The sequence below is a fragment of the Balaenoptera borealis genome, assembly GCF_965194805.1.
Source record: "Balaenoptera borealis genome assembly, chromosome: 11".
Lineage (NCBI taxonomy): Eukaryota > Metazoa > Chordata > Mammalia > Artiodactyla > Balaenopteridae > Balaenoptera > Balaenoptera borealis.
In genome coordinates, this window is record NC_138868.1 from 26776903 (window position 1) to 26801287 (window position 24385).

The 24385-nt window shown below is 42.2% G+C and overlaps 1 protein-coding gene across 28 annotated transcripts in view; it reads right to left on the reverse strand.

Annotated features, from left to right (window-relative positions):
* LOC309606562 (uncharacterized protein) overlaps positions 1–24385 on the reverse strand; it is a 51530-nt gene that overhangs the window by 12620 nt on the left and 14525 nt on the right. For 14 of the 28 annotated variants that reach the window (XR_014231900.1, XR_014231901.1, XR_014231903.1 and 11 more), the window contains one exon: positions 10373–10491. Coding sequence is in view for 1 of the 28 variants with exons in the window: in XM_082343888.1 (XP_082200014.1) it covers positions 18564–18791; positions 19557–19651; positions 20254–20336; positions 23021–23096 (482 nt within the window). In the remaining 27 variants the exon portion in view is untranslated. The other 14 variants (XR_014231904.1, XR_014231906.1, XR_014231908.1 and 11 more) reach the window with 7 other exon arrangements.

Consider the following 24385-nt stretch of genomic DNA (forward strand, 5'->3'; position numbering starts at 1 on the left):
CATCGCTACTTATCAGCTCCTAGAGCAGGCCTTGACAGCTGGTAGGTGTTCAGTAAATATTTGTTAAGTAAGTGAATGATGGTGATAAGGCAGGGCCTTGGTGTTGTATAAGACCCCTGGACTTCTGCATGAGCCTATGGACTGCAAAGAGGGAGGCTGTTACCTTTCTCACAAGCTTGGCAGGATGAGGACTTGGAGTTGGAACTATGTTGATTTAAGGAAAATAAGTGACATCTTGCACACTTGTCAGGCAGCTTTCTTTTCTTTTTTTTTTTTTTTAAATTACAGTGAATTAGTTTATAGCCAACAAGTATTGATGACCATGTAGAGAAATGAGAATTCTTTTTTTTTTAATTAATTAATTTTTTAATTTATTTATGGCTGTGTTGGGTCTTCGTTTCTGTGCGAGGGCTTTCTCTAGTTGCGGCAAGTGGGAGCCACACTTCATCACGGTGCGCGGGCCTCTCACTATCGTGGCCTCTCTTGTTGCGGAGCACAGGCTCCAGACGCACAGGCTCAGTAGCTGTGGCTCATGGGCTTAGTTGCTCCGTGGCATGTGGGATCTTCCCAGACCAGGGCTCGAACCCACGTCCCCTGCATTGGCAGGCAGATTCTCAACCACTGCGCCACCAGGGAAGCCCAGGCAGCTTTCTTTTTAACTGACTATTTTCCTGCATCCTTTATAGTATGTTATGTAATACACTGTATTTGCAAATAAGTTATATTTGCAAATAAATAGGAGGTATTTATTTACTAATGGATAAAGAATTTTCAGCATGTTACTCATGAACAGAATGAGAGCTGTATCCTCCCCACGGACAGCCTTGGGTGTGAGTAGAATCTATGGTAAACCAACAGGGCACCCCACTTGCCTTACCGGGGCTTTGTGACGGCTGCAGCGGAGGTAGTTAGAGGGTGAACACGGAAGGCTTGGGTTCCACTCCTAGCTCTGCCACCACCACATGGTCTCAGGTAAATCCTTCAATCTCTTCAGTGAACAAGTGTTGGGTTTAATGGTCCCTAAGAGAGGGCTGGAGTTCAGCCTATATGCACTGGGTCCAGCCATCCCAGTCGTCTCCAACTGGTCGGGTATCTACTATCCACTGGTTAAATATTTTGAATGTCATTCCTACTCTCAGGTCTCTTCCATGTGAGGACAAGTCTCTTGCAGGTCTGCAGGAGCCAGAGGTAATCTGGCTTCTCAAAAACAGAAGAATCACAGGAACTCATCCAAAGCATTAGCTTATCCTGATTATAAATATTACTCCTAATGACTCCAGAAGCAATTGCTATGTGCCATATAAAACTGTCTTCTTATCACTGACTCTGTGCTCCAGTTTTCCATTTTCTAACCTCCTCTAAACCTTTTCTCTGTTTACTGTAAAGTAATATTTTCCCTGGCTTCAAAACATGTGGACACATTCCCCATAGATGTGGAAAATAACAGGAGGCTTGAAGTTCACCTGAAGTTCACCAGAGCACCTGAAGTTCTCTCTTGGAGCCTCACTGTTGCTCCTTGGGAGAAATCAAAACAGAAAAGGAAGGTGCTGCTGTAACCAGGCAGCCAAGGAGTAGTATGTGTTCTCTCATCTCCCCATACCTTTACTAACGTTGTTTCCTTTTCCTTTTCCTCTCTACACCCTTTCTTCTGGTGAGCTTCTACCCACACTTCGATGCCCCAACCTATGGTTATTTTACTTCCATTACACTTGTACACCTCGCTGTTACAGAACTTAGCACTTTGTAATATAAGTATTATTTATAAGTGGACTTCCCAACTTGGAGAATCTATAGCCTCTGGAAAACCTGTGTTCTAACATCTAGCACGATACTCTTCCTTTTCTTTACAGTAGGTCCAATATTATCACCTATGCTCCTTTGGTCAGCCAGTCTGAGTCATACTGTTTGCCAGAACACAAAAGCAATGGCAGAAAGGGAGCCCAGAGCAGAATAAACAATATACACATCAGGACGCTTTCAACTCAGCTCACCAACTGGAAGCAGCCGCGGTACTGTGTGTTAAGAACACTCAGAATGGCTTCTTTGCTCTAGATCTCATTGGCTGACAGCAACTGATGACACTCAAAAACCCACTGCAATTTTATTTTGGAAAATATCTCAGACATAAGTAGTGTTATAATGAATTGGTTTTGAGGGGGTAATCCTGAATATTAAAAGTATTTCCTGGTATTTGATGCTAAGAAGTTCCACTCTATGAACAGTAAATCTCCTTTATTTAAATTAGTTCGAGAGGCTTTCTGTTCCTGTGTCACCAGGCGACCCTATGCAAATAGTACGCCACCGGTATTAGTTAGTGTTCTCCAGAGAGAACCAAAAAGATGTCTATATATACACAGAGAGAAATTGCAAGGAATTGGCTCACATGATTGTGGAGGCTGGCAAGTCCAAAATCTGCAGGGGTGGTAGGCCGCAGGCTAGAGACCCAGGGAAGAGGTGCCGTTTGAGTCCAAAGGCAGTCTGGTGGCAGAATTCCCTCTTCCTTGGGAAAGGTCAGTCTTTTTTCTACTGAGAACTTCAACTCAGTGGCAGAAACCCACTCACAATATAGAGGGTTATCTGCTTTACTCAAGTATTTAAGTGTTAATCTCAATTAAAACAATACCTTCACAGAAACATCTAGAATAATGTTGACCAAATATTTGGGTACTGTGGCCTAACCAAGTTGACACAGAAAATTAACCATCACACCCCTCATCTCTAATCCTTACCAGTGGCTGCCTTGAGCACCACGTTGCAAACGATTCTGAAGCCACGTCCAGACTTAACAGGAAAGCACACTCTTATGAACTAGTAATGTCTGCTCTGAGCACAGAAGAGAGGAGAGGCAGCCTGTGTCTTATATTTTCTATTCCTACACTAGAAGTTTGGTTTGTGTTTATTGAATGAACAAGTGACAAATCTTGCCCATTTTGCCTTTAAAACTAGGACTAACCGTGATTCAAGATGTGTTCAAATTGAATTGTTTGATATCAACCAGGCAAGCTGAGAAAATTCTCATGCTCCCTGTGTATATGCACAAGAATGCTCCCAGCAGCTTCATTATCAACATCCCCAAACTAGAAATAACCAGAATGTTCACCAACAGTACGTGGTAGATAAAAAATGTGCTGTAATAAATATGAACTACAGCTACATACAACCTGGATGACTCTTACGAACAGGAGGTTGAGCAAAAGAAGCCAGACACAAAAGAACAAGGCATTAACTCCATTTATGAAGTTCCAACACACAAAATTAAGCTATATTCTATGTAGATGCACATTTAGGTGCTAAATAATTATTTAAAAAAGCAAAGAAGTGATTCCCATAAAAGTTCTGATAGTGGTTATCTCTAGGAGCATGTGAGATGGGGGGGAGAATTCACAATATTATACTTCTTGACTTGAGTGTTAACTTTAAAACAACATGGTAAAATGTTTTCTCTGTATGAGTGTTAAACAATCAAAAAGTTTAAATGTTTTCCCTAAGGTCTCCTTATGCCAGTTCCTAAAAAGAGAAAACGGGCGGGTGTGGAATTAAAAGAACCCTCAGCTAAAATTAGAGTCAGTACAGGCCTGTAGGGGGAGCTCTTGCGCCCTCCATGCCTCTTCAATTACTCCAAACCGGAAGGGACTACCCCTACACCTCTCCTGCATCTCCCACAGGAACGTGTTGCCTACTGCGCTATCCAACAGGAAGAAGAAAACTTCTCTCCCTGAAGGACAGCCCAGCCAATCCGAGACTGTAGCAGTCCAACCAATGAGAAGCCTCCATACTTTGGACTCCCAGCTTCCTCCAATGGCTCCTTGGTTATTACAGGTCCTCCCAAGTCTCGCCTTTTCCCTATAAAAGCTAGTTTCCCTTCCTTGTTCCCTGGGTTTGCCTGTGGTCCTCCATAATTCAGTATCCCGGGTTGCATTTCCTCTGGCATTAATGAATAAACTCACTTTGCTGGTAAAATAATTGATGCTATTGCATTATTCAAGCTGACACAGGGAACCCCAAGAAACACTGGCCCAATCCCCATTTAGCCTCTGGCCAAAGAGGCCAGTGCATTCACTCTCCAAACTACCTCCCCCCCTAGTGTCTACTTTAGACCCTTTTCTGTTTTGCTTTTTCCCCCAGAACAAATGTCTCCATTTTAGTAGTGGTTAGATTTACAGTATAACAAATTTAACAGTTGAAAGCCCTAAAATTCATCCTCAGCAAAACTTGCAAAGCAGCTGCAAAAAAGATGAATGTCACTCATGGGATCAAAAGCCTAGAAGGATTTCGTGGAAAAGTTCAGCAGTGTGTGCATGCAAAGCCTATTCTAAACAGAAGGCTCTGTTAGACGATAGTGTCCCTCTGTCTCATTATGAGCTGGAAGTGCCTGGGATAACTGGGCTTTGGAAGGCTGCTGGTTCTTATGCAGAAATCCTGGTACAAAGGGCAGGCTCTCATGATCTGCCTTCCAGGATCTTAGGCTTAAAATTCAGAACTAAGCTTCAAGAGAGTTAGAGAAAAGGCAAAGTGATTTTAAGGGCCGGTGCTGGAGGTTTACTTTTTCCTCTTTTCATAGCTTTGAGTACTTAGAAATTTGTAGTTAAATATGCTTTCTTCCCTCTGGAAAACAGATTTCCCTGCTCTCTCACCTCTGCCTGGGGAATAACAAATTTCATATGGAAACCCGAAAACCCAAAGAGAAATATGCAATGCTTCAGACACCTTGTGTCAGACTGGCTGGCACAGACCCTGGTTTGGGTCAGGCTGTTTAAGCTTCTCTGGAACAAGCATTTATCTACCGCAGGGTCATTTTATAGGTCCATTAAATCTACATTTTCTCTTGGGCTCCTTTCCTCAGCTCCCCTCAACCCCACTCTAGTCACACACTCTAAAAACCCCCCTTAAGCCCCAGAAATAAATTTCTATAAACTGCCAAGCGTTCAATCAGGCTTTTACTATATCTCTTTGTAATTAGAATAAATTTACTGCTCAGAGAGATGGGGGGAAATATGCAAGGTACTCCTTGGATAAATATACTGCAGTGAGAAAAGTAGAGGCTCTGTAAAAGTTATCTCTGTGAATTCAACAAGAATCAAGGTCACTGGAGCTGCTACATACCAGGGAATGTTAATTAATGGGCCTGCAGCTGGTGGTACCACTTGGCCACTCTGCTCCAGCTGCTTGCTCCATATTTCTCTCGTTTGGAGGACCATTCTTGGATCAAATCCCATCTCTTTTTTTCCTCCAAGTACAAAAAGTACATAAGTCTATCCTGGAAGGATGCCAACCTCTCAGAGCACTAAGCTAAGTGTTGTTTCTTAGCTATTTTTATCTCCTTTTTAAAGAGAGGTCACTCTATCACCTCTGGAGCTGGATTACTTGCAATCGGTGTTCAAGCTGTGGCCTGAGGTCACCGTTCTGGCACTATACACAGGGAGGTGTCCTGAAGTTGTAGAGCAGACGGGCACTTGTAACTTGCCCTCAAACTAAAGCGGAAGGCACCTGAAAAGATGCACTTATCTCTCTCCTCACCACACAGTCTACATTTTAAGCGAGGCTGAAGGCAAGGTGAAAATGCAACCCAAGCACTCAATGGCTCAGAGCTGAAGAGGGAGAGAGAAAGAAACAGGAGAAAAGGAGAAAAGAAGAGAGTCTGACAGAAGAGGCAGAAAGTATCAGGGTAGTTTATACCATTTAAATCTCTGGGAAGCATTAAATGAGACCAGGCATGTAAACCACTTAGCACAGTTAGCTGGGACACAGGCCAGCTATTGGTAATTAAAATAACTCCAGAGTTGAGGTAGAACAGACGTGTACAACATGGACCCATCCCTGCACTGCCTTTGGACTGTATTTAGGCAGTGCCTCACTCTGGTTAAACCTGGACTTCGGAGTCAGAAAGATCTGGTTTTATGTCCCTGCTCAACCACTTAAGTAGCTGTGTGTCATTTGACTGCTTAGTTATCTCTTTAGATCTCACCTTTCTCATCTGTATAATGGGGCTAATTATAGTATCTGCTTCAAGGCTACTGAGCAGATTTAATGAAATACAGCATGTGGGACCTTTAGCACAGTGCTTGGTACATGTTAATCTCAATAAATACTCGTTGTAACTGGGGCTCTTATAACTGTTTTCATAGGTCAGCAAGGTAAGAATCAGGAAAAGTGTTTCAGGAAAACAGTTTGCCTCTCTGGGTGGGTGAAGATGGCTTAAGAAGAGCAGTTTTTCCAAAGCAGTGAAAATGGTCCTGCTTGCCTCTATTGCAGCGGGGCTTGTTTTTCTTCTCATTTGGAAACTTTCTTTCCTTCAGTGTTACATAGTGAGGAGACTGGGCGTTCTTCCCACAATGACAGACATGCAAATCTTGCCCAGAAATAACAGGGAAAATGCCCGACTCTGCTTCTTTAAGGAATTCTCCAGGTAACCATAAGCCATAGACTCCAGGCTCAGGGCCCTGGGGATGGCTGCACCCATTCCCCTCAAGCCAGGCGGGCTGTCTTCCACTTGGGCCAGTTCCTTTATGAGAGAGACCCAGCTTTACTGAGCCCTTTTTAAAGGAAACAAGAACGTTCTAAAAAATTGGGAAATGTTCTCCATTACTATTTCCAAACTGTAAAATGATATTTGGGCCTTTTAAAAGACTTGGGAAATTTTCTGAAATTAAGGAATATGGATTTAAAGGAAGCCTTGGGGGATTAGATTTTTCCTTCTCTTTGAAGCATTTGAAACAACTTTAATCTGCTTTCAGAGTGCTATGCAATTTGGCATGGCATTCTGGTAGAGTGTTGTTGCCTTCTTCCTGGAACTGATACTTTTGTGCCCCTTTTAAAACCCATCTGGAGAAATGCTTCGGGTATAAAAAGACACTTGAATTTAAAGAACAAGACTATTCAAGGTAAAGGAATGGCTTCTAAGATGCTTCAAAGAAATTTTTAAATTTCTATTTTGGGCAAAAGAAAACTAAACAAACAAAAATCTAGTTGGATATACAGCCACAAAGATTAACTTTTCATACATAATTTCCTGCTTGTTGTCCTCCTATCATATATATATATATATCTATATATAAAATATGTACTTTACAAAATGCAATTGTATATACTCTCATGTAATACCACTACTCTGGGAGGCAAGTATTATAATTCTTATTTTACTGATAAGGAAACTGGGGCTCAGGGAGTTCAAGTTTTGCTTAAAGAAAATATAATGTGGCAAGAACTTGAACTTGGGACGCTAGGTTTTAATCCCAATACCTTTTCCACAACACCTCATCACCTTTAACCTGCCATGTGGTCTAGGCAGCCCCAGTCAATCTTTGATGCCTCAGTTTCCCAGTCTGTGAGATGAGAATAATACCTCTCTGGCTTGCTTTCAGGGACTGGTGGATAGATTTTCCAGGGCCAAGTCTATCTATGATGTGACCAAGATTTCCAGGAACAGGGTATGATAAACCTGAATGAAATACAGTTGTGCCTCAGTATCTGCGGGGAATTGGTTCCAGGAGCCCCCGCAGATACCAAAATCTGCAGATGCTCAAGTCCCTGATATAAAATGGCGTATGACAGTGAAGAGAGTCAGCTGGAGCTATCCAGAGGTTTCCCATCCGCGGATACGGAGGGCAGATTGTTCACTCTGCTGAGCCCAAAGGAATATTGCTAACACCCTGTCTACCCCAGGAATGCTGCAGAGGTCTGCAGGAGATGCACTGTGAAGATTTAAAATGACATTGGTTGCAAAAGACAAGTGCAGAATGGTTACAAAGCTGGCAGGTGGCCTGGAAGCTGCAAGCAGTTGTGCATAGCTCATTATCCCAGGGGCTGGAGAACCTGCAGAAGGGGCAGATGGGGAAGCAAGGGCACAGATTGGTCCACCTGGGGCCTTAATTCTCCGAAGCTACAAAGGAGGAGATAAGTGTATCATCAAAAGGAATGAAAACTCAACAGCTATGCGATTCTAGAAGAATATATAGTTTTTAAATGTCTAGGAAAATAATACATTCCTCCTTTCTATTTATTTATTTAGTTATTACAAAAGTATATCTATTCATTGTCAAAATAATAGAGAAGTGTAGAATGAGAAAGTGACATTCCCTCTTTCGTTTGCTCCTCCCCTAACTCACTCACTAAACTCCCCTAGCTCCCAGACATGTACTCTGTGTCCCCTAAAATGTTTTCCGTTTAAATACTATGTGTGTGTGTATTTCAGATGCATGTCATATGGATTCACATATGTGTTTTTAAATGGGGTCTCATAACACAGAGAGTTTTGCAACTTGCCTATTTGTTTAACTTTACAATGTATCATAGATACTTGCTCACACAGATCTCTCATTCCCTGCCCCCAGCTTTATTGAGATATACTTGGTGAATAAGAATTGTATATATTTGAGGTGCTCCACATGATGACTTGGTATATTTATATATATATATATATATATATATATATACACATACACACACACACATTGTGACATGGTTACCAAAATCAAGCTAATTAACATATCCATTACCTTAAATAGCTACATTTTCGTATGTGGTAAAAAGCTCTACTCTCTCAGTAAATTTCAAGAATACAACACAGTATTAGTAACCAGAGTCACTATGCTGTCCATTAGCTCTCCAGAACTTATGCATGGTGCATAACTGAACCTTTGTACCCCTTGATGAGTATCTCCCCATTTCCTCCAACCACTGTTTTAATCTCTGCTTTTAGGAGTTCAACTTTTTTAGAGACCTCTCATTTTTTTTAAAGCATGGAGCGGGTTCCTTTGTATGGATATACCATAGTTTATTTAGCCCCATTTCTATGGGTGGAGATATAGGTAACTGCTGTGTTTTTCCCCTTAACATTAACAAACAATGCTTCAGCAAATAATAATGATGGTTTATTAATATGAAAGGAAACAATCTAGGGATAAATGGGCTACAGCAAATTTGGGAAAGATAGTACATAACAAAATCCTTACCTGTGAGCCCAGTGTGGGGAATCAGACCCTTCTCCGTTTAGCTCTTCATTGTGTCAGAGTGACAGCTGACATCGAAGAAAGAACCCAGGAAAAAAACAAGTTAAAGAAAGGAAAAAGAGGGCTTCCCTGGTGGTGCAGTGGTTAAGAATCCACCTGCTGATGCAGGGGACACAGGTTCGAGCCCTGGTCCGGGAAGATCCCACATGCCAGGGAGCAACTAAGCCGGTGCGCCACAACTACTGAGCCCATGAGCCACAACTACTGAGCCCACGTGCCACAACTACTGAAGCCCACGTGCCTAGAGCCTGTGCTCCACAAGGAGAGAAGCCACCACAATAAGAAGATCACGCACCGCAACAGAGTAGCCCCCACTTGCTGCAACTAGAGAAAGCCCACACGCAGCAATGAGGACCCAACGCAGACAAAAATAAAAAATAAATAAAAATTAAAAAAATATATATAGAAAAAGCAAGGAAAAAGAAAGCACAGCAGGATTTTTGAGAGGTTGGGTGAACTGAATTAAGGATCATTATCGAGTGTACAGAAACCCTGTAGAGAAACCGTATGATTATTATAAAGTTCAGATTGGTGGCACTGTAAGAAGGAAAATGATGGCGAGGGTGAGAAAATGTGTGAGCATTTAGTCTCCATGTCAGTCCCCACAGGATGGGGGTTGTGTCTTAGTCCTTCGTAGCCGCCATACCTGGCATAATTCCTGACAAGTAAAAGGTGTTAATAAGTACTTGAAGAAAGAGCAAGGAATACTTCTCCCCAGAGGACCAAGCCTTTTGGACATGAGCCAGCAGAACCTACCTGAATGTAGATAAATCTTGATTTGTGACTTTACAAATAACTTGAAAATTTAAAAATATTATCTTGAGTTGAAAAGCACTAAGTTAAAAAATAGTTTCACTGAAAAGCCTCTGTTTTGTAATTTACCTGACATGTTTCTCTGCTTACTGTTCTTTGTGTTTTAATTTGTTGCCTGCTCAAAAAATGTATTAAATTGTAATTGGACATTGAATTCAAAAATTTTTTAATTGACCTTATTTTTCTTGAACCCACCACTAAGATGTTCTGTGTCTAGTTGCGTTGTGTCAGTTGGCTGGTTTCTGCCTCTTGGCTTCAGCATTCATGTTCCTAAATGAAGTAAAAAGAATCAAGTGCCCCATGGCAGGTCTTCAGTCTCGTTAACTGAGAATTCAACGGAAAAGTTTAAGACATATCCTCTGTGTGATGGTCCTACTGATTGGGTAACTATGTTCCAGTCAACCAGAGATCAAATAACTTGACTTGGGTGTGTGTGTACATTCCTCAAGATATTTTTATGAGAAAGGGATAAGTGAAAGATAAGCAAACCGATATGAGGGATTTACTTTTAAAGGAGAGAGAGAGAGAGGAACCAGCTTGGTCAACCTCACCTTCTACATCAGGGTCAGCAATTTACCAAAAATACACCAAAGGGAAGATTGCCAACCCCTGTTCTTCATCAGTTGAATTCTCCAGAGTGGTAATCCATATTCATTATGATCTTGACATACTAGGGAAAGAAAGATTGAATTAAATTCAGTAGAATTGCTGGAATTATATTTCAATGTCCCACATATTCATTCATTCCATAAATATGAGCAAAACCACTAGATAATCAGAAAGACTATTCTCTAGTCATTCTGAATCATCAGGATTGTTCTACTGAGTCTTTTAGTGAGTTCAGTGCCCTCCGTGCCCCCCAAAAAAGCCCCACTGAATCCTCTTTCCCCATCCCAGCAGAAGCTCTAGTTCATGATGAGACATGCTTCAGAGTGTTTGAATTGGCTTATGGATAGAATTATCTGCAGGGAGGCGACCCAATGGTATTGTGAAAGAGAGAAGGAATAATCTGTTTAGGAAGTCATTCTTTAAATTGTCATTTTGGCAGGGTAGCTCAGAGGGTAGAGAACTGGAATGAGGTCAGCAGTCTTGGGTTCCAGGCCTTTGTTTTTATAATGCTGTCTGACTCTGGGCTTCAGTTTCTTCATCATGAAATGAAGAGTCCAACAAGGTGACCGTGGCACGGAGGATCGTGCCTTCTATTAGTGTATAGGATAAAGGATGCTGACAAAATCATATTAAGATAAGTTTCCAAATTCTAAAGACATAGGATTCTTTATAGAGATGAAAACAAAATCCTGGGGATTCTAAGGGGACTCTTCTGGGACACCAGTCCTGGGGCAGATTTTTTCCCCCAAATCAGGTGTTCCTTGTACTCAGGAATTCCGGTGAGAGGTCTCCTTCCTTAACTAGATCAGCTGTAAACTGTGTCCTTCCTGAAGGCTATGATAACCTGGAGTTGGCATCAGGGACTCCGAGCTGTAAACCTGGCACAGGGTCCTACGCCAGCAGTAACATTCTTACTGCTCTGCCCAGAGGGTTCTCTATTTGTAGCCCCCTGAGCTCTGTGAGGCCCACCCATCTCAAAAGGCAACCTCAGGGCCTCTCAAAGAGAAGTCTTTCATAGGGCTGTTGACTGGGGTTGAAAACTGAACCCTGGCCCTGACTGAAGCCATCATTTGCATAATAATCATGACCAATTTGGAGGAGTTAAGAAAGCCTCAAGTCCAGGAGCTCTTCACTTTTGTAACCAGTCACTGTCAGGCAGGTGGTGCCTCGTTATTTTTTGGTAACTTTAGGTACCTAGAGTTGTTCTAGAGGAAGAGAATCTTAAAGATGAATTTTCTGAACTGTTTCTCTAATCTGATTAGATTTAAAGGCACTAAGGACTGTATTTCTTGTAGTAAAGAGGATGCTGACGGTCCATGGTATGTTGTGGCAGCAGAGATACACAAAATAAGATCACTGATCACTGGATACTCCTAAACAAATACTTGTAAAAGGCAAGTTTCTTCAGAGGAAATCCACTGCTGCTCTTAAAGGAAAGAGTTGTCCCCCCCACCCCAACCCCCCTTTCCTGATAAGACAAAGACTTAATGCTATCCTGAAGAATTTGGCTTTGGAAATGGCCGGTTTCACTTTGCTGAAAGCCCTGAGGCTGGGAGCGGCAGCCTGGAGGCGGTACATCTTGTGTTACTTGGCTAGGAGAAATCCCTTGAGGCAACATGAAATGGTGCCTCTTTGGGTCATTTGCTTTTCTCCTGTCTCTCCATCCTATTTTTAAGAGTCAGTAGAGTACTAACAACACCATCACAATAGTGATCACTCACATGGCCCTTGCTATGTGCCAGGCACATAGCTCTTAGGCCGTAGACAGATTCATGTTTTTAATTTTTACGACAACCTTATGAGGTAGGTATTATTATTAATCCCATTTTACAGTTGGGGAAATGGAGGCAAAGTCAAATAGTTACCAAGTAGGGACGCTACCAAGTACCAGGATCATGGTGAACTTGGGTGATGAACAGGTCTGGACTGAATCCTGGCCATGCCCCTCAGTGGTGATAGGATCTTGGATTGGACCCTAAAACTCTTCCAGCCTCTGCCTCTGCATTTGAACACGGGAATAGTAACAGCTCCTGCCTGATAGAATTGCTGTGAGATTGAAATGGGTTGATAAACATTTGGTCCAGGGCCTGGCACATCCTAAGGGCTCAAAAAATGGGCTTCCCATCCTCTGAGATACCGATGTGCAGTCATTGCAAATAATATTTTTTCCCAGTTTATAGCTTGTCTTTTCATCCTCTTTGATGAAGTCTAATTTATAGATTTTTTTTAATGGATTGTGCTTTTGCTGCCATGTCTTAGAACCCTTCGTCAAGCCCTAGATCCTACAGATTTTCTCCTAAAATTTTTATAGTTATGAATTACTTTTTGACAGGGCATTTTTTCCTAAATATAAAAGAAAGACATGCCTATTGTAGACCATTTGGAATATAAGGAAAAACTCAATGAGGAAAGTTAAAATCACTAGTAAAACCGAAATCCAGAAATACATTTGGTATTAGATGCAAGCATTTGTAACTTTAATAAAAATGTCACCTCTTTTATAATGGGGAAACAGAACCCTCCAACAGTAAACTGCACTATCGAGTACCAAGCAGAGTGCTGATGGAAGGTGCCTCTCTTCACGCCAAGATCAGCTGGGGGAGTTGCCATTCAGAAAAGACTAAGAACTACTGACCCAAACAGTGAAACTCATGTTTATGAACTGCAGCTGTTAGTTACAGGCTGTAATTGCCCCACCAGATAAAGAAGCTATTTAAGAGAGCAGGTTGCTATAAGCTGAATAGAAACAGAAAATGGTCTTTTTGGAAATCACAGGATTGTAACTAAGGGGAACGTCAGGTTCGAGGCTGGAATGGATCTTTGTGTATTTGCTGGCTTGGAGATAGACAGGCTGATCTGGCATGAGGACGGTCCAGCCCTGGCTGCTCTTCTGTTTTGTTGGAGAGTAATCAGTTGAGGATCCCTTTTTCAAGTCCTGCCATGTAGGGGCTTCCACGGCTAGAATCCTTTCAGCCTACCCATTTCTGATTCCTGGGCACCTGGAATTCTGCCTCTTGTCCCACCGCCTCACCTGCCTGACTTGTCAGGTCAGTTGGTAACAGCTGTGATCAGAGCAGTGCGAACACTGACACCCAGCCAGGCACGCAGATTAGCGTGGGCTCTAAAACCCAAATGAATCAAGTCAAGTTTGAATTTCATAGCACATTGGGCAGTGAGTCACCCAAGCAGCAGACAGTGCTCCTGGGTATATGGAAGGCTCTTCCATCTCTCTCATACCCCCATTTCCCAAATTTGCTTATTTAATAGTTTAATAGTTGACGCCTTCTCATCCCCCATGCTTTAGCCTAAATGTCACTTCCTCAGAGAAGAGACAAATAGGCTTGGCTAAATTGGTATAGCTCCCTCCTTTATCCTTTATCACCATCCCTGATTGTATCCTTGGGAGCACCTATTACCATTTGTAATTTTTTATTTTGTGTATTTATGTCTTACCCTTGCCTCCCCCCCCTCCCCAGGTTGTAAACTTCACAAGGGCAGAGACCGTGTGTGTGTGTGTGTGTGTGTGTGTGTGTGTGCGCGTGTTTTTAAAAGCTGGCTTTGTTTAGTCAGCTTTTAGCTCATAATAGGCATTTAATAAATACAGTGTTAATAAGATGGAAAATTTTACAAGTTCATTTTTGAGCTGGAACTCTAATTTTATAAATGTTTTAGATAATGGCTGACCCTTGAATGATAGGTCCATTCATTTCTTCATTCTGTCAATCAACAGATTTTTATTAAGAGCTTAGTATTTGCCAGACCTTGTGCTAGGTGCTGGGGTTAGAGGTGCCTAGCAAGGAAGACAAATATGATTTAGGCAAATATGATCTAGGGAATCACGAGCTATGATATGGGTAGTAGAGGGTTTTAGGGAAGCATTGAGTTATCAATTTCCTGAGCTTTATGAGAACCACAGCTGATTTTTTTCTCCACCCAAGTCACCTTGTGACATCCATTCAAGCCCAACAACTTCATACCCAAAATGTTGATTGGGGTTATCTGTGTATCTGTAAGTTTGTACAGAAAAGATTATAATCAACTTTTTAAACAGAGACTAAACAGTGTAAGCGAGTGACACCATAATAAATGAGTAAGAAACCAGAGGGATAGTTTTAAAAACTATCTTTACAAAGTAGGGTTTTACAAAGTGCATTCTCTTTCTCTTTACTCCATCCTTTCCTCCCTCCCTCCTTCCTACTTTCTCTCTCACACACAGTTCAGACACAAGACATGGAGAAGCAAATGTTTTCTAACTCGATGACTTCAGCGGATTAGCGCTCCTTTGAAAGTGATATTGTTACAGCCATAACGTGTTTATGTGTAACACAGACATCTTTATGTTTAATGCAGACGTGTCTGTGTGGGGAACATTAACATCCTGGCCTTGTCATTTAGTGAGGTAGGAAGTTCAGCCTAGAACTCGAGATCCCCAAAGCCTTGAGAAATCTTGATACGGGAGGAGGGAGCAGGAGAGAAGAAGGGAGATTATTTTAAGGGTTATTTCTCTTTTTTTTCTAACCCTCCTGGGCTTAACTCCTACTCTCAGAGAAACAATCCTTTTCCATCACAGCTGGGATGGTTGTCAGGCAGAGTGTCAGGCAAAGGTATCCTTGCTGAGGATAGCAGTCATCCAGAAAAGAGTCAGGCAATTAGAAGATGCTGGTAAATCCCAGAGACACCACAGTGAGAGTTCCATTTTCTAATAAGCTGATGGCAAAATATTTATTTCAGACCCTGACACTCCAACTCCAAAGGAACAAATTAGAAGTATTTTCTCAATAATTTTCTTTATATACCAAACTGTATCCTAGAAGTTAACTTTTAATTTTAATATTTTAAAACTCTTTATTATTCTTTATAAATTATGAAAGTTACCGAGGCTTACTGTAACAAAATCAAACAATACAAAAGTATATCAAGCAAAAAGTTAAAGCCTAGCCCTCTCCTCTATCCCACTCCCCAAAGCAGCACTGTCCAACAGAAATTAAATGTGAGCCACATATACAATTAAAAATTTTTTAGTAGCCACATTAAAAAAAGTAAAAAAGGAACAGGTGAAATTAATTTTAATTATACATTTTATTTAACCTAACGTACCCAAAATGCTGTTACTTCAACATGTAATCAACATTATCAAATTATTCATGAGTTACAAAATTATTACTGAGATATTTTCCATTATTTTTTGTACCAAGTCTTCTAAATCTGGTATCTGTTTTACACTTACAGCATCTCTCAATTTGGATGCTAAATTTTCATTGAAAAACCTTGATCTATATTGAGATTCCTAAAACATAAAGTTGAAAAAGTAGACTCATATCCAAGTTGCTGCAAACGTACTCAAAATTTTCCCAATAACTGAATGAAGTACCAGTTTTTAACTTAAATATGAAGTAATTAAAATTAAATAAATTTAAAAAATCTGATTCCTCAGTTGCACCACATTTCAAGTACTCAGTAGCCACGTGTGGGTAGTGACTACCATATTGGACCGTGCAGCTCTAGAGGGAACCGCTAATGTAAATTTGGTGTGGAACCTTCTTGACCTTTTCTCTATGCACATATATACATATATAAATGTATAATTAAACAATATATGTATATTACACATATCTGGGTTTCATTTCAGAAAAATCATGCTATATATTTTACTCAATCTAATTTTTTTCAGTTAAAATTATATTTTGGATATTTTTCCTTTTCAGGACGTATGGATCTGCATTTTTTTATAACAGTTGTGTAGTAGATTTATTTAACCACTTCCCTACTAATGGGCACATAAGTTGTTTCTGATGTTTTGCAGTTATAAACATCCATGTTTTCATACTTATGCTAGTATTACCAGAGGATAAATCCCAAGAATTGATTCTTCTGGGCCAAAGGGTATACATCAAAAAATCTGAAAGCTAATGCTGAATTACCCTCCCAAATGGTTAGGCCAAATATCCTACACGCTTTGCTGGCATTCCTTACCAGCATCTGTAAATGCTCCAAATGCCAGAATCATAAAACATCAGAAAGAAAAGATATTAGGGGTCATCTATTCCAGTCCCTTTATTTTATGGACCAGGAAGATCAAGCCAAAGCTGCGGGAAGAGTCCAGGTAGCTTATTTGTGGCCAGGCTGGGACCTGAGAAGCTCCCGGGTTCTTGCCCGCTGTCCCGGTGAGCGCGGAGCAGCCTGGCTGTGCCTTTCCAAGCATCCTCAGGAAGGTCATCCTTCCTCGCGCTCCCTGTACTGTATCATTATCAAACCTGCGCAGGTGAAATCAGCAGGCCTTTCAATGGAGCATCACATCGCGCCTCAGTAAACAAACAGCAGGAGCCAAGGCAGCCTTTCCTTGACATTTGTATCCAAAATTGAATTCGGTCTGCTCAAATGCTCGCTACAGTTTCAAGGGTGCCTTTCCCACCTCCCTTCTGCTGAGCACAGCCAAGTCTTAGACTCAGGCAGAAGGGAAAAAAAAGGGGTGGGTGTGTTTTGTTTCATGGAGAAATAAACTCCACCGGTCAGCAGTTCCTGGCCCACCAGCTCAGAAACATTCCATCTTTAATGGGAGTCACTTTGGGAGGGCAAAGGCAGAAGGGCGTGAAGGTCTTTTTGGGGGAAGGTGGTTCCTTCTAGCCACCCTTGAGCTGGTGGAGCCAGTGTGATGCTAGACGCATCTCACGTGCCAGCGAGATGGGCTTCTCCTGAGGACTCCTTCCCTACAGTTTCCTACAACTTTACAGAGCCCATGAACACAAGCGCTATCCCATAGAATCCTTGTGCGGTAGGCACCACGCTCAAATGCGCATTGGTGGCAAGAGGCTGGAAACCATCTCTCCTGACTCCATCTCCAGGATGCCTCCCTCTTCCACATCACTCAGCCCCCGGCCCCATCACATACCCTTCACAGCCACCATGGGCCTGGTTCCTCTTCTCCATCTGTTGCCTACACCCCCAGCCCAACTTCATTACAGGCATTAAAAATAAAACTCATTTGCTTATGCTAACTCATGTATTTAAAAATCAATTCAGACATCTTAATTCTATTTAATTTTTCTTCCTTTCCTGTCATACACCCCCTCTTTCTGCCCAAATATAATGCTTTCTTCACATATGGGCACCAAAAAGCCAAAATCTAGACAGAACTCTCCTGTTTTTGCTATATGTTGCCAAATAGTTCATACTCCTAAACTTGGTGACTCCTTTTGGCCCTGGTTTTTATTTTTCTGATGTTTCTTTATTATGCGAAGAAAGGAAAGAGATATCACAGTAGGAAAAGATGGATGGTTATGAGAGCAGAAAAGCAAAATAAGGATTTATTTCATGCTGTTTTAGCAGGGCATTATAAGGCTTCTAACTTTGTCATCCTAGGCACAGCCTCACCCCCTAAATGCAATTCACCAACAGGCCTTGCCTCTACGGTATCTTTACCTCTGCAGTATCTCTCAAGTCCACACATTTCTTTCCATTTTGACCATCTTCACCCTAATTCAGTCTTCCCCCAATTAGCTCCTATGAAATTGCACCCACTCTTGCCTTTTCAGTGTATATGTCCCACATTGTAGACAGGATGACTGAAAAGGCCTTTTAAGCCTCATGTTAACCCCTGTAGGGAATAATGATAACAATCATCATCACCATTGTTAAAATTTGTTGAGCACTCCCAATGTGGCAGGCACTATTTTTAATGCTTGAATATCTGAGCCATTTATCTTCACAACCTTATGGATAAATAGCATTACTCTCATTTTATTTATTTATCTTAAAAAAAATTTATTTATTTATTTGGCTGTGCTGGGTCTTAGTTGTGGCACGCGGGATCGGGATCCTCATTGCTGCGTGTGGGATCTTTGTTGTGGCATGAGGGATCTTTTAGTTGCGCCATGCGTGCTCTTAGTTGCAGCATGCATGCGGGATCTAGTTCCCTGACCAGGGATCGAACCCGGGCTCCCTGCACTGGGAGCGCAGAGTCTTAACCGCTGGACCACCAGGGAACTCCCGTTATTATGACTCTTATTTTAGAGATGAAATTGAAGCAGAGAGATGTACGTAATTTGCCCGAGGACACATAGCAATTAAGTGGTGGAACTAGTTTAGGAACCCAGATATAAAAGAACTATCAAGAAATATTCAAGTAATTAATATTTACATATGTGGCAATGGCGGAGGGGTCACAATCAGGTGTAAATTTCTGTACAGACCCCATGGGATGGCAAGTGAGTTGCATTCCACTGACTGATTGGGAGTAACTGCCTGGACTGCTGGGTTGAGAAAGATCATGAGGCTGCATCTGGGCCCAGTAGGAAACTGTGAGGGATTAGCGATGTCTGTCCTGAGCCAAGTCGTGCCTGGAGTAGGGAGTGTACTGGTTTCCTAGTGTAACAAATTATCACAAATTTAGTGGCTTAAACAACACAAATTTATTATCTAACAGTTTTGGAGATCAGAAATCCCAAATGGGTCTCATTGGGCTAAACTCAAGGTGTGGGCTGGACTGCATTCCTTTCTGGAGGTTCTTTCTAGGAGAATCCATTCCTTGCATTTTCCAGCTTCCAGAGGCTGCCTACATTTCCTGGTTTGTGGCCCCAATCCAGGAATTGCATCACTATCACTCTGCTTCTGTCCTTACATCTTTTTCTTTGTCTCTGACCCACCCATCTTCTTCTTCCACTTTTAAAAGGACTCTTGTGATTACATTGGGCCCACCTGGACAATCCAAGATAATCTCCTCATATCAAGATCTTTAATTTAATCACATCTACGAAGTCTCTTTTGCCATGCAAGGTAACAGGCACAGGTGCCAGCGCTTAGTTGGTGGACATCTTTGGGATGCCATTATTCTGCCTGCCACAGGGATTGATGGCATCATGTGGTGTGAGTGCTCCCCCGGAACCAGACTTTTGTATCTTTCACTTCTGTCACACAACAGGTCTGCAAATCTTTGATGAATGAATAAATGAAAGTACTGATTTAAAAATACACAGAATAATAGAGTATCTGTCTTAGGAGTTTAAGGAAATGCTGCTATTTTTAGCATGGAAATTTGGAGGAAATCTTTTTAAAGAAATCTTAATGGGGTCCCACATCTGGGCAATGCCAAAATTAATGGTGGTAAACTGAGGTTAATATTCAACAGACCTGGGAATTCCCTGGTGGTCCAGTGGTTAGAACTCCAAGCTTCCACTGCCAGGGCCCGGGTTCAATCCCTGGTCGGGGAGCTAATATCCCACAAGCTGTTGCAGTGTGGCCAGAAAAAGAGGGAAAAAAAGAAAAAAAATATTAAGCAGAACTCAGTGCTGAATGAATTTTTAAATCTGCCCGTTGTCTTAACCAGTTTGGGCTGCTATAACAATTTACCATAGACTGTGGCTTATAAACAACAGAAACTTATCACTCATAGTTCTGGAGGCTGGAAGTCTGAGATCAGGGTGCCAGCAGGGTCCAGTTGTGGTGAGAGCCCTCTTCCAGGATGCAAACCTCTGACTTCTCACATAGTGAAAAGACAGTAAGCTAGCTCTCTGGCCTCTTCTTATAAGGGCACTAATCGCATCTGTGAGAACTCTGCCCTCATGACCTAATTACCTCCCAAAGTCTCCACCTCCTAATACCATCACGCTGGGGATTTGGATTTCGATACAGGAATTGTTGATGTTATTGTTGTTGTTGTCGGGACACAAACATTAAGTCCAAAGCATGAGTTGTTTCTTGACATCGCTGTCTTTTAACTGCACCAGAGGACAGCGGTCTGATAAGAACTGAAGTGTGCAGCATCCATTTACTCCTACAGAAGACAGTGGGAAGGAAGGGCGAGTTGCTAGCCTAGCAACAGCCTTACGCTTCCATGGGGAGAACGCCTCTCTTCTCCCAGCTGTAGCAGTTGGGTCTGGAGCAATACCAGGTCTTTCAGGAGCTCTCCCTCTGCTCAGGATATGGTTCAAGATTCTCAGCAGGATTTACAAGGTCCCACGCACTCTAACCCTTGCCCACGTCTCCAGCCTTACCTTTCACCACTCCCGCCCCCAACTCCAGTCACCCCGGCCTCCAAGACCAACTCCTTCTGCCTCAGGGCCTTTTGACATCTCATTCCCTAATTCTGGAATACTCTTGTTACCTTCTTGTGCCCAATTAATCTCTAATTATCCTTGGTCTAGGCCTAAAATCATATACTGAAAAAAAGTTTCTTTAACCTGCAAATCTAAATCAGCACCCCTTCCCCACCCAGGTCCTAAAAAACGGTGTAGTGTCAGGAACTTGAGGCCTGGACTCAACTGCTTGACTCCCTATCTTAGGCCCACCACTCATTAGCTGTGTGACCTTGGGCAGGACATGCAGACCTCCATGCCTCTGTTTCTTCTCTCATCTCTAAAGTGAGACTAGCAATAGCTTCTACTGCAGAGTATTATGATGAGGATTAAAGGAGATAATCCATGTAGAAAATTTGGAAGAGTGTACTACGAGTATAAGCTGTTATAGCAGTTATCCAAATTGTAATTATAAAATTATTTGTGTTACTATTTGTTTAATATCTGTTTTCCCACACGCAGTAGGTTCTGCAGTGGCATGGCAGTGTCTCTCTTGTCCTCCACTGTACCTGCAGTACCTAGTACGCTGCCTTCCATGCTGAAGGCCCTCGATAGGTATTTCCTGGGTGGATGGATGGATGGATGAACATATGACCTATTCCTGAAGTGGGTCCCATGAAAAAGTGTCACCTTGTCAGAAAATAATCAATATGATTAAAGAGAATTATCTGGAAATTTTTGATTGTCAAATTCTGGGCTGATTAGTAGCCTAAAATTAGATGCGACATTCACCATCTCTCCCTTCCTGGGGCCTGTTCTCACCCAGGGCCCTGTGATGCCCGTTGCCAGGCAGATTTATGAAACATCTCAACAGATGCTTACATTCCATATGTCACCATTTACGCATTCCTGCTGGGGTCAAGGTGGGGAATGGCATGTGTGCTAATAGCTGCATTTCTCACGTGAACTTTCTCATAAACCCTCTTCTCAGCTCATTTTACTGATACATTATAATATGCTTTTATAAACAAGTTTTCAAGGTCATGAATAAATGCTTCCGAATTTCCATTTTTTGAGGATTACAAGTCTAGCAAGGGCAACTAGAGGTTTCTTAGCCTCACCCCTTCCACAGGCCAGAACTCCATCTGAACCATTCTAGAAGATCTCTAAGGAAACAGGACAACAACATTTTCCAGTGATTCTAAGCTCTTGCCAGTTCCTCCTTCCTTAGGTCTCAAGGATACTACGTCTATATGTGTTAACCGTGCATTTCTTACTCTCATTCTGTCTGAAGTCCTAGAAAAAGTGCTCTTTTGCCAGAAAATAGCCAACAAAATTGCCAAATCCAAAAGGCCACCATTGAGCCTGTTCGTCAAGTCGGTGGAAACCTCCCACAGAATGTTTGCTTCTTGGCAAGGAGGTCAACCAACATCAGTCTTCCTGTGCCTTCATTTTCTTTCTGACCTGAATGGTCAGCCAAGCTCTATCTTTGTTTCATTTGTCAAAACACCATTGTTCTCTCTCCTCCCTGTGGCAGTTTCATTTCTATTGTTAAAAAAATCAGAAGTCAGAGCAGCCTTGGGTTGATGGACGCAGGTCTTACTGACTGTGGCCAAGAGCTGGTCTCATCTTTGGTGTTCAACTGACCGTGGAAATCATCTCATGACAACCAACTTTGGCTCCATCGGGGGACTACAACCCACAAAAGAAATTTCTGTCACCAATTGTTCTGCACTGGGGCAACAATTTATTGCATGGTGGTTTCTAAAACCGGGCAATCTCTTCTCCCAGCTATAATATCTTCTTGTAAAATAATAAGATCATTAAGAATAAAACATATCATTTTTCTAAGAGAAATGTCTGATAAGTCTGCATTTTGGAGAGTCTGAGGCCCCAAGTTATTGTTGAAAAGACACACACAGTTCAGTGCTAACCTAGGCCTATCTCATTCAGCAGCAATTTTCATGTGAGGATAGGATAACTGAGGCATTTTTAGATGCTGAATAGAAATACTATGATTTTTGGATGCTCCCACTATCATGAATTTTTCTCTCCTCATCTCTTACATTATTTGCCCAGAGAATGTATTTTAAATCTGAATTTAAAATTCAATACCTATGTTAGATTGGGCTTGAAATGCTACTTAAGGGAAAAGGGATTTCTATGAAAATGGGTAAGTTGTTTCTTCTGTCTATATAAATTCTCTGTAAATTGTCATTCTAAAATAGTTGGGATAATTTATTTAATAGATAGATCCTTTTTAACAAAGATCATCGGGAATTGAATTGGGCAGTTTCGGGAATTCCTGAAGAAAAGATCCTATCAACTCCAGAGAGAAAAAGCTTACTTCACATATGGGCTCAAGAATCAGACGGCTTTGGATTTCTCAAAAGCAATGCTATAAGCTAAAAAGCAAAGAGCAATGTCTTCAAAATTCCAAGGGAAAATGATTTCCAACCTATATAGCCAGCCAAATATCAGTCAAGAAAAGGCTAGAATAAAGTTATTTTCAGACATACAAGCCCCCTCCAAGTCCATGTCCACCTTTCTTCACCCTACCCTGGGCCCCAGGAGGCTGACCTGAATCGATTGCATCCATGGGCTCTCTTATCTTCCACTTCCCGTAGGATTTGGCCAGTGGGAAATACTGGCAGAGCTTGGAGGGAGAAAGAAGATGAGGTCAGGCTGTTTGTCCCCTGGCTCCCTCCCTGCCAAGTCGGCTCAGGTTGACTTCCTTACCCGAGGTCAGCATTCCTGAAAGGTGGGCCTCTCCACTCTCTCCAACAACTTCAGTTCCTCTCTCTGGGTTCCGGGAACCTCCTCCTTTGCTTGCCTCTCTCTCAGTCCCAGGGAAGGTAACAGGATCCCTGCAGTGACTAGGGTCAAGGGTCTTCACCACCCCTTGTTGGTTTCCCTTAACCCTGCCCGTATCTTTTTTTTTTTTTTTAATATTTATTTATTTATTTATTGGCTGCATCAGGTCTTAGTTGCGGCATGTGGGCTCTTCGTTGCAGTGCGTGGGCTTAGTTGCCCTGGCACACGGGACCTTAGTTCCCTGACCAGGGATCAAACCGGTGTCCCCTGTATTGCAAGATGGATTCTTAACCATTGGACCACCAGGGAAGTCCCACCCATATCTCTTAAAATAGACCCTTCATTAAACATTCCTCAATTATCCCATGTGACTGTGTCACTCACTTGTTTCCTGCAGGACCCTGACCTACGCAGATGCCTGGATGACCATTAGATGGTTTCCCTGACTCCTTGAAGGCAGTACAGTTATGATGAAAGGTTTCAGTATCATGTCAACCTGGATATGTATTCCAGCTCTGCCATTTTGTACCTGTGGGACTTTGGACACATGACAAGCTCTTTGTCCTCTCTTTCCTCACAGATAAAATGGGGATGTTGGGCTTCCCTGGTGGCGCAGTGGTTGAGAATCTGCCTGCTAATGCAGGGGACACGGGTTCGAGCCCTGGTCTGGGAGGATCCCACATGCTGCGGAGCAACTGGGCCCGTGAGCCACAACTACTGAGCCTGCGCGTCTGGAGCCTGTGCTCCACAACAAAAGAGGCCACGATAGTGAGAGGCCCGCGCACCGCGATGAAGAGTGGGCCCCGCTTGCTGCAACTAGAGAAAGCCCTCGCACAGAAATGAAGACCCAACACAGCCAAAAATAAATAAATAAATAATTAATTAATTAAAAAAAAAAATGGGGATGTTTATGTGACTTTCCTCCCAGAGTTTCTGTGAGGATCAAATGAAATAATCCAGGAAAAAATGTATCGCAGTCCCAGTCATTTAACGAGCATTCAGTAAAAGGTAGTTATTAATTATTATCCTTGTGCCATTCTTAGCCTGCCAAGAGCTGCCCATTCTTCGATGGGGCCAAATGACTCAAAGGGCAGGGATGCCACCCTCATAAACCTCAAAGCCTCATTTGTG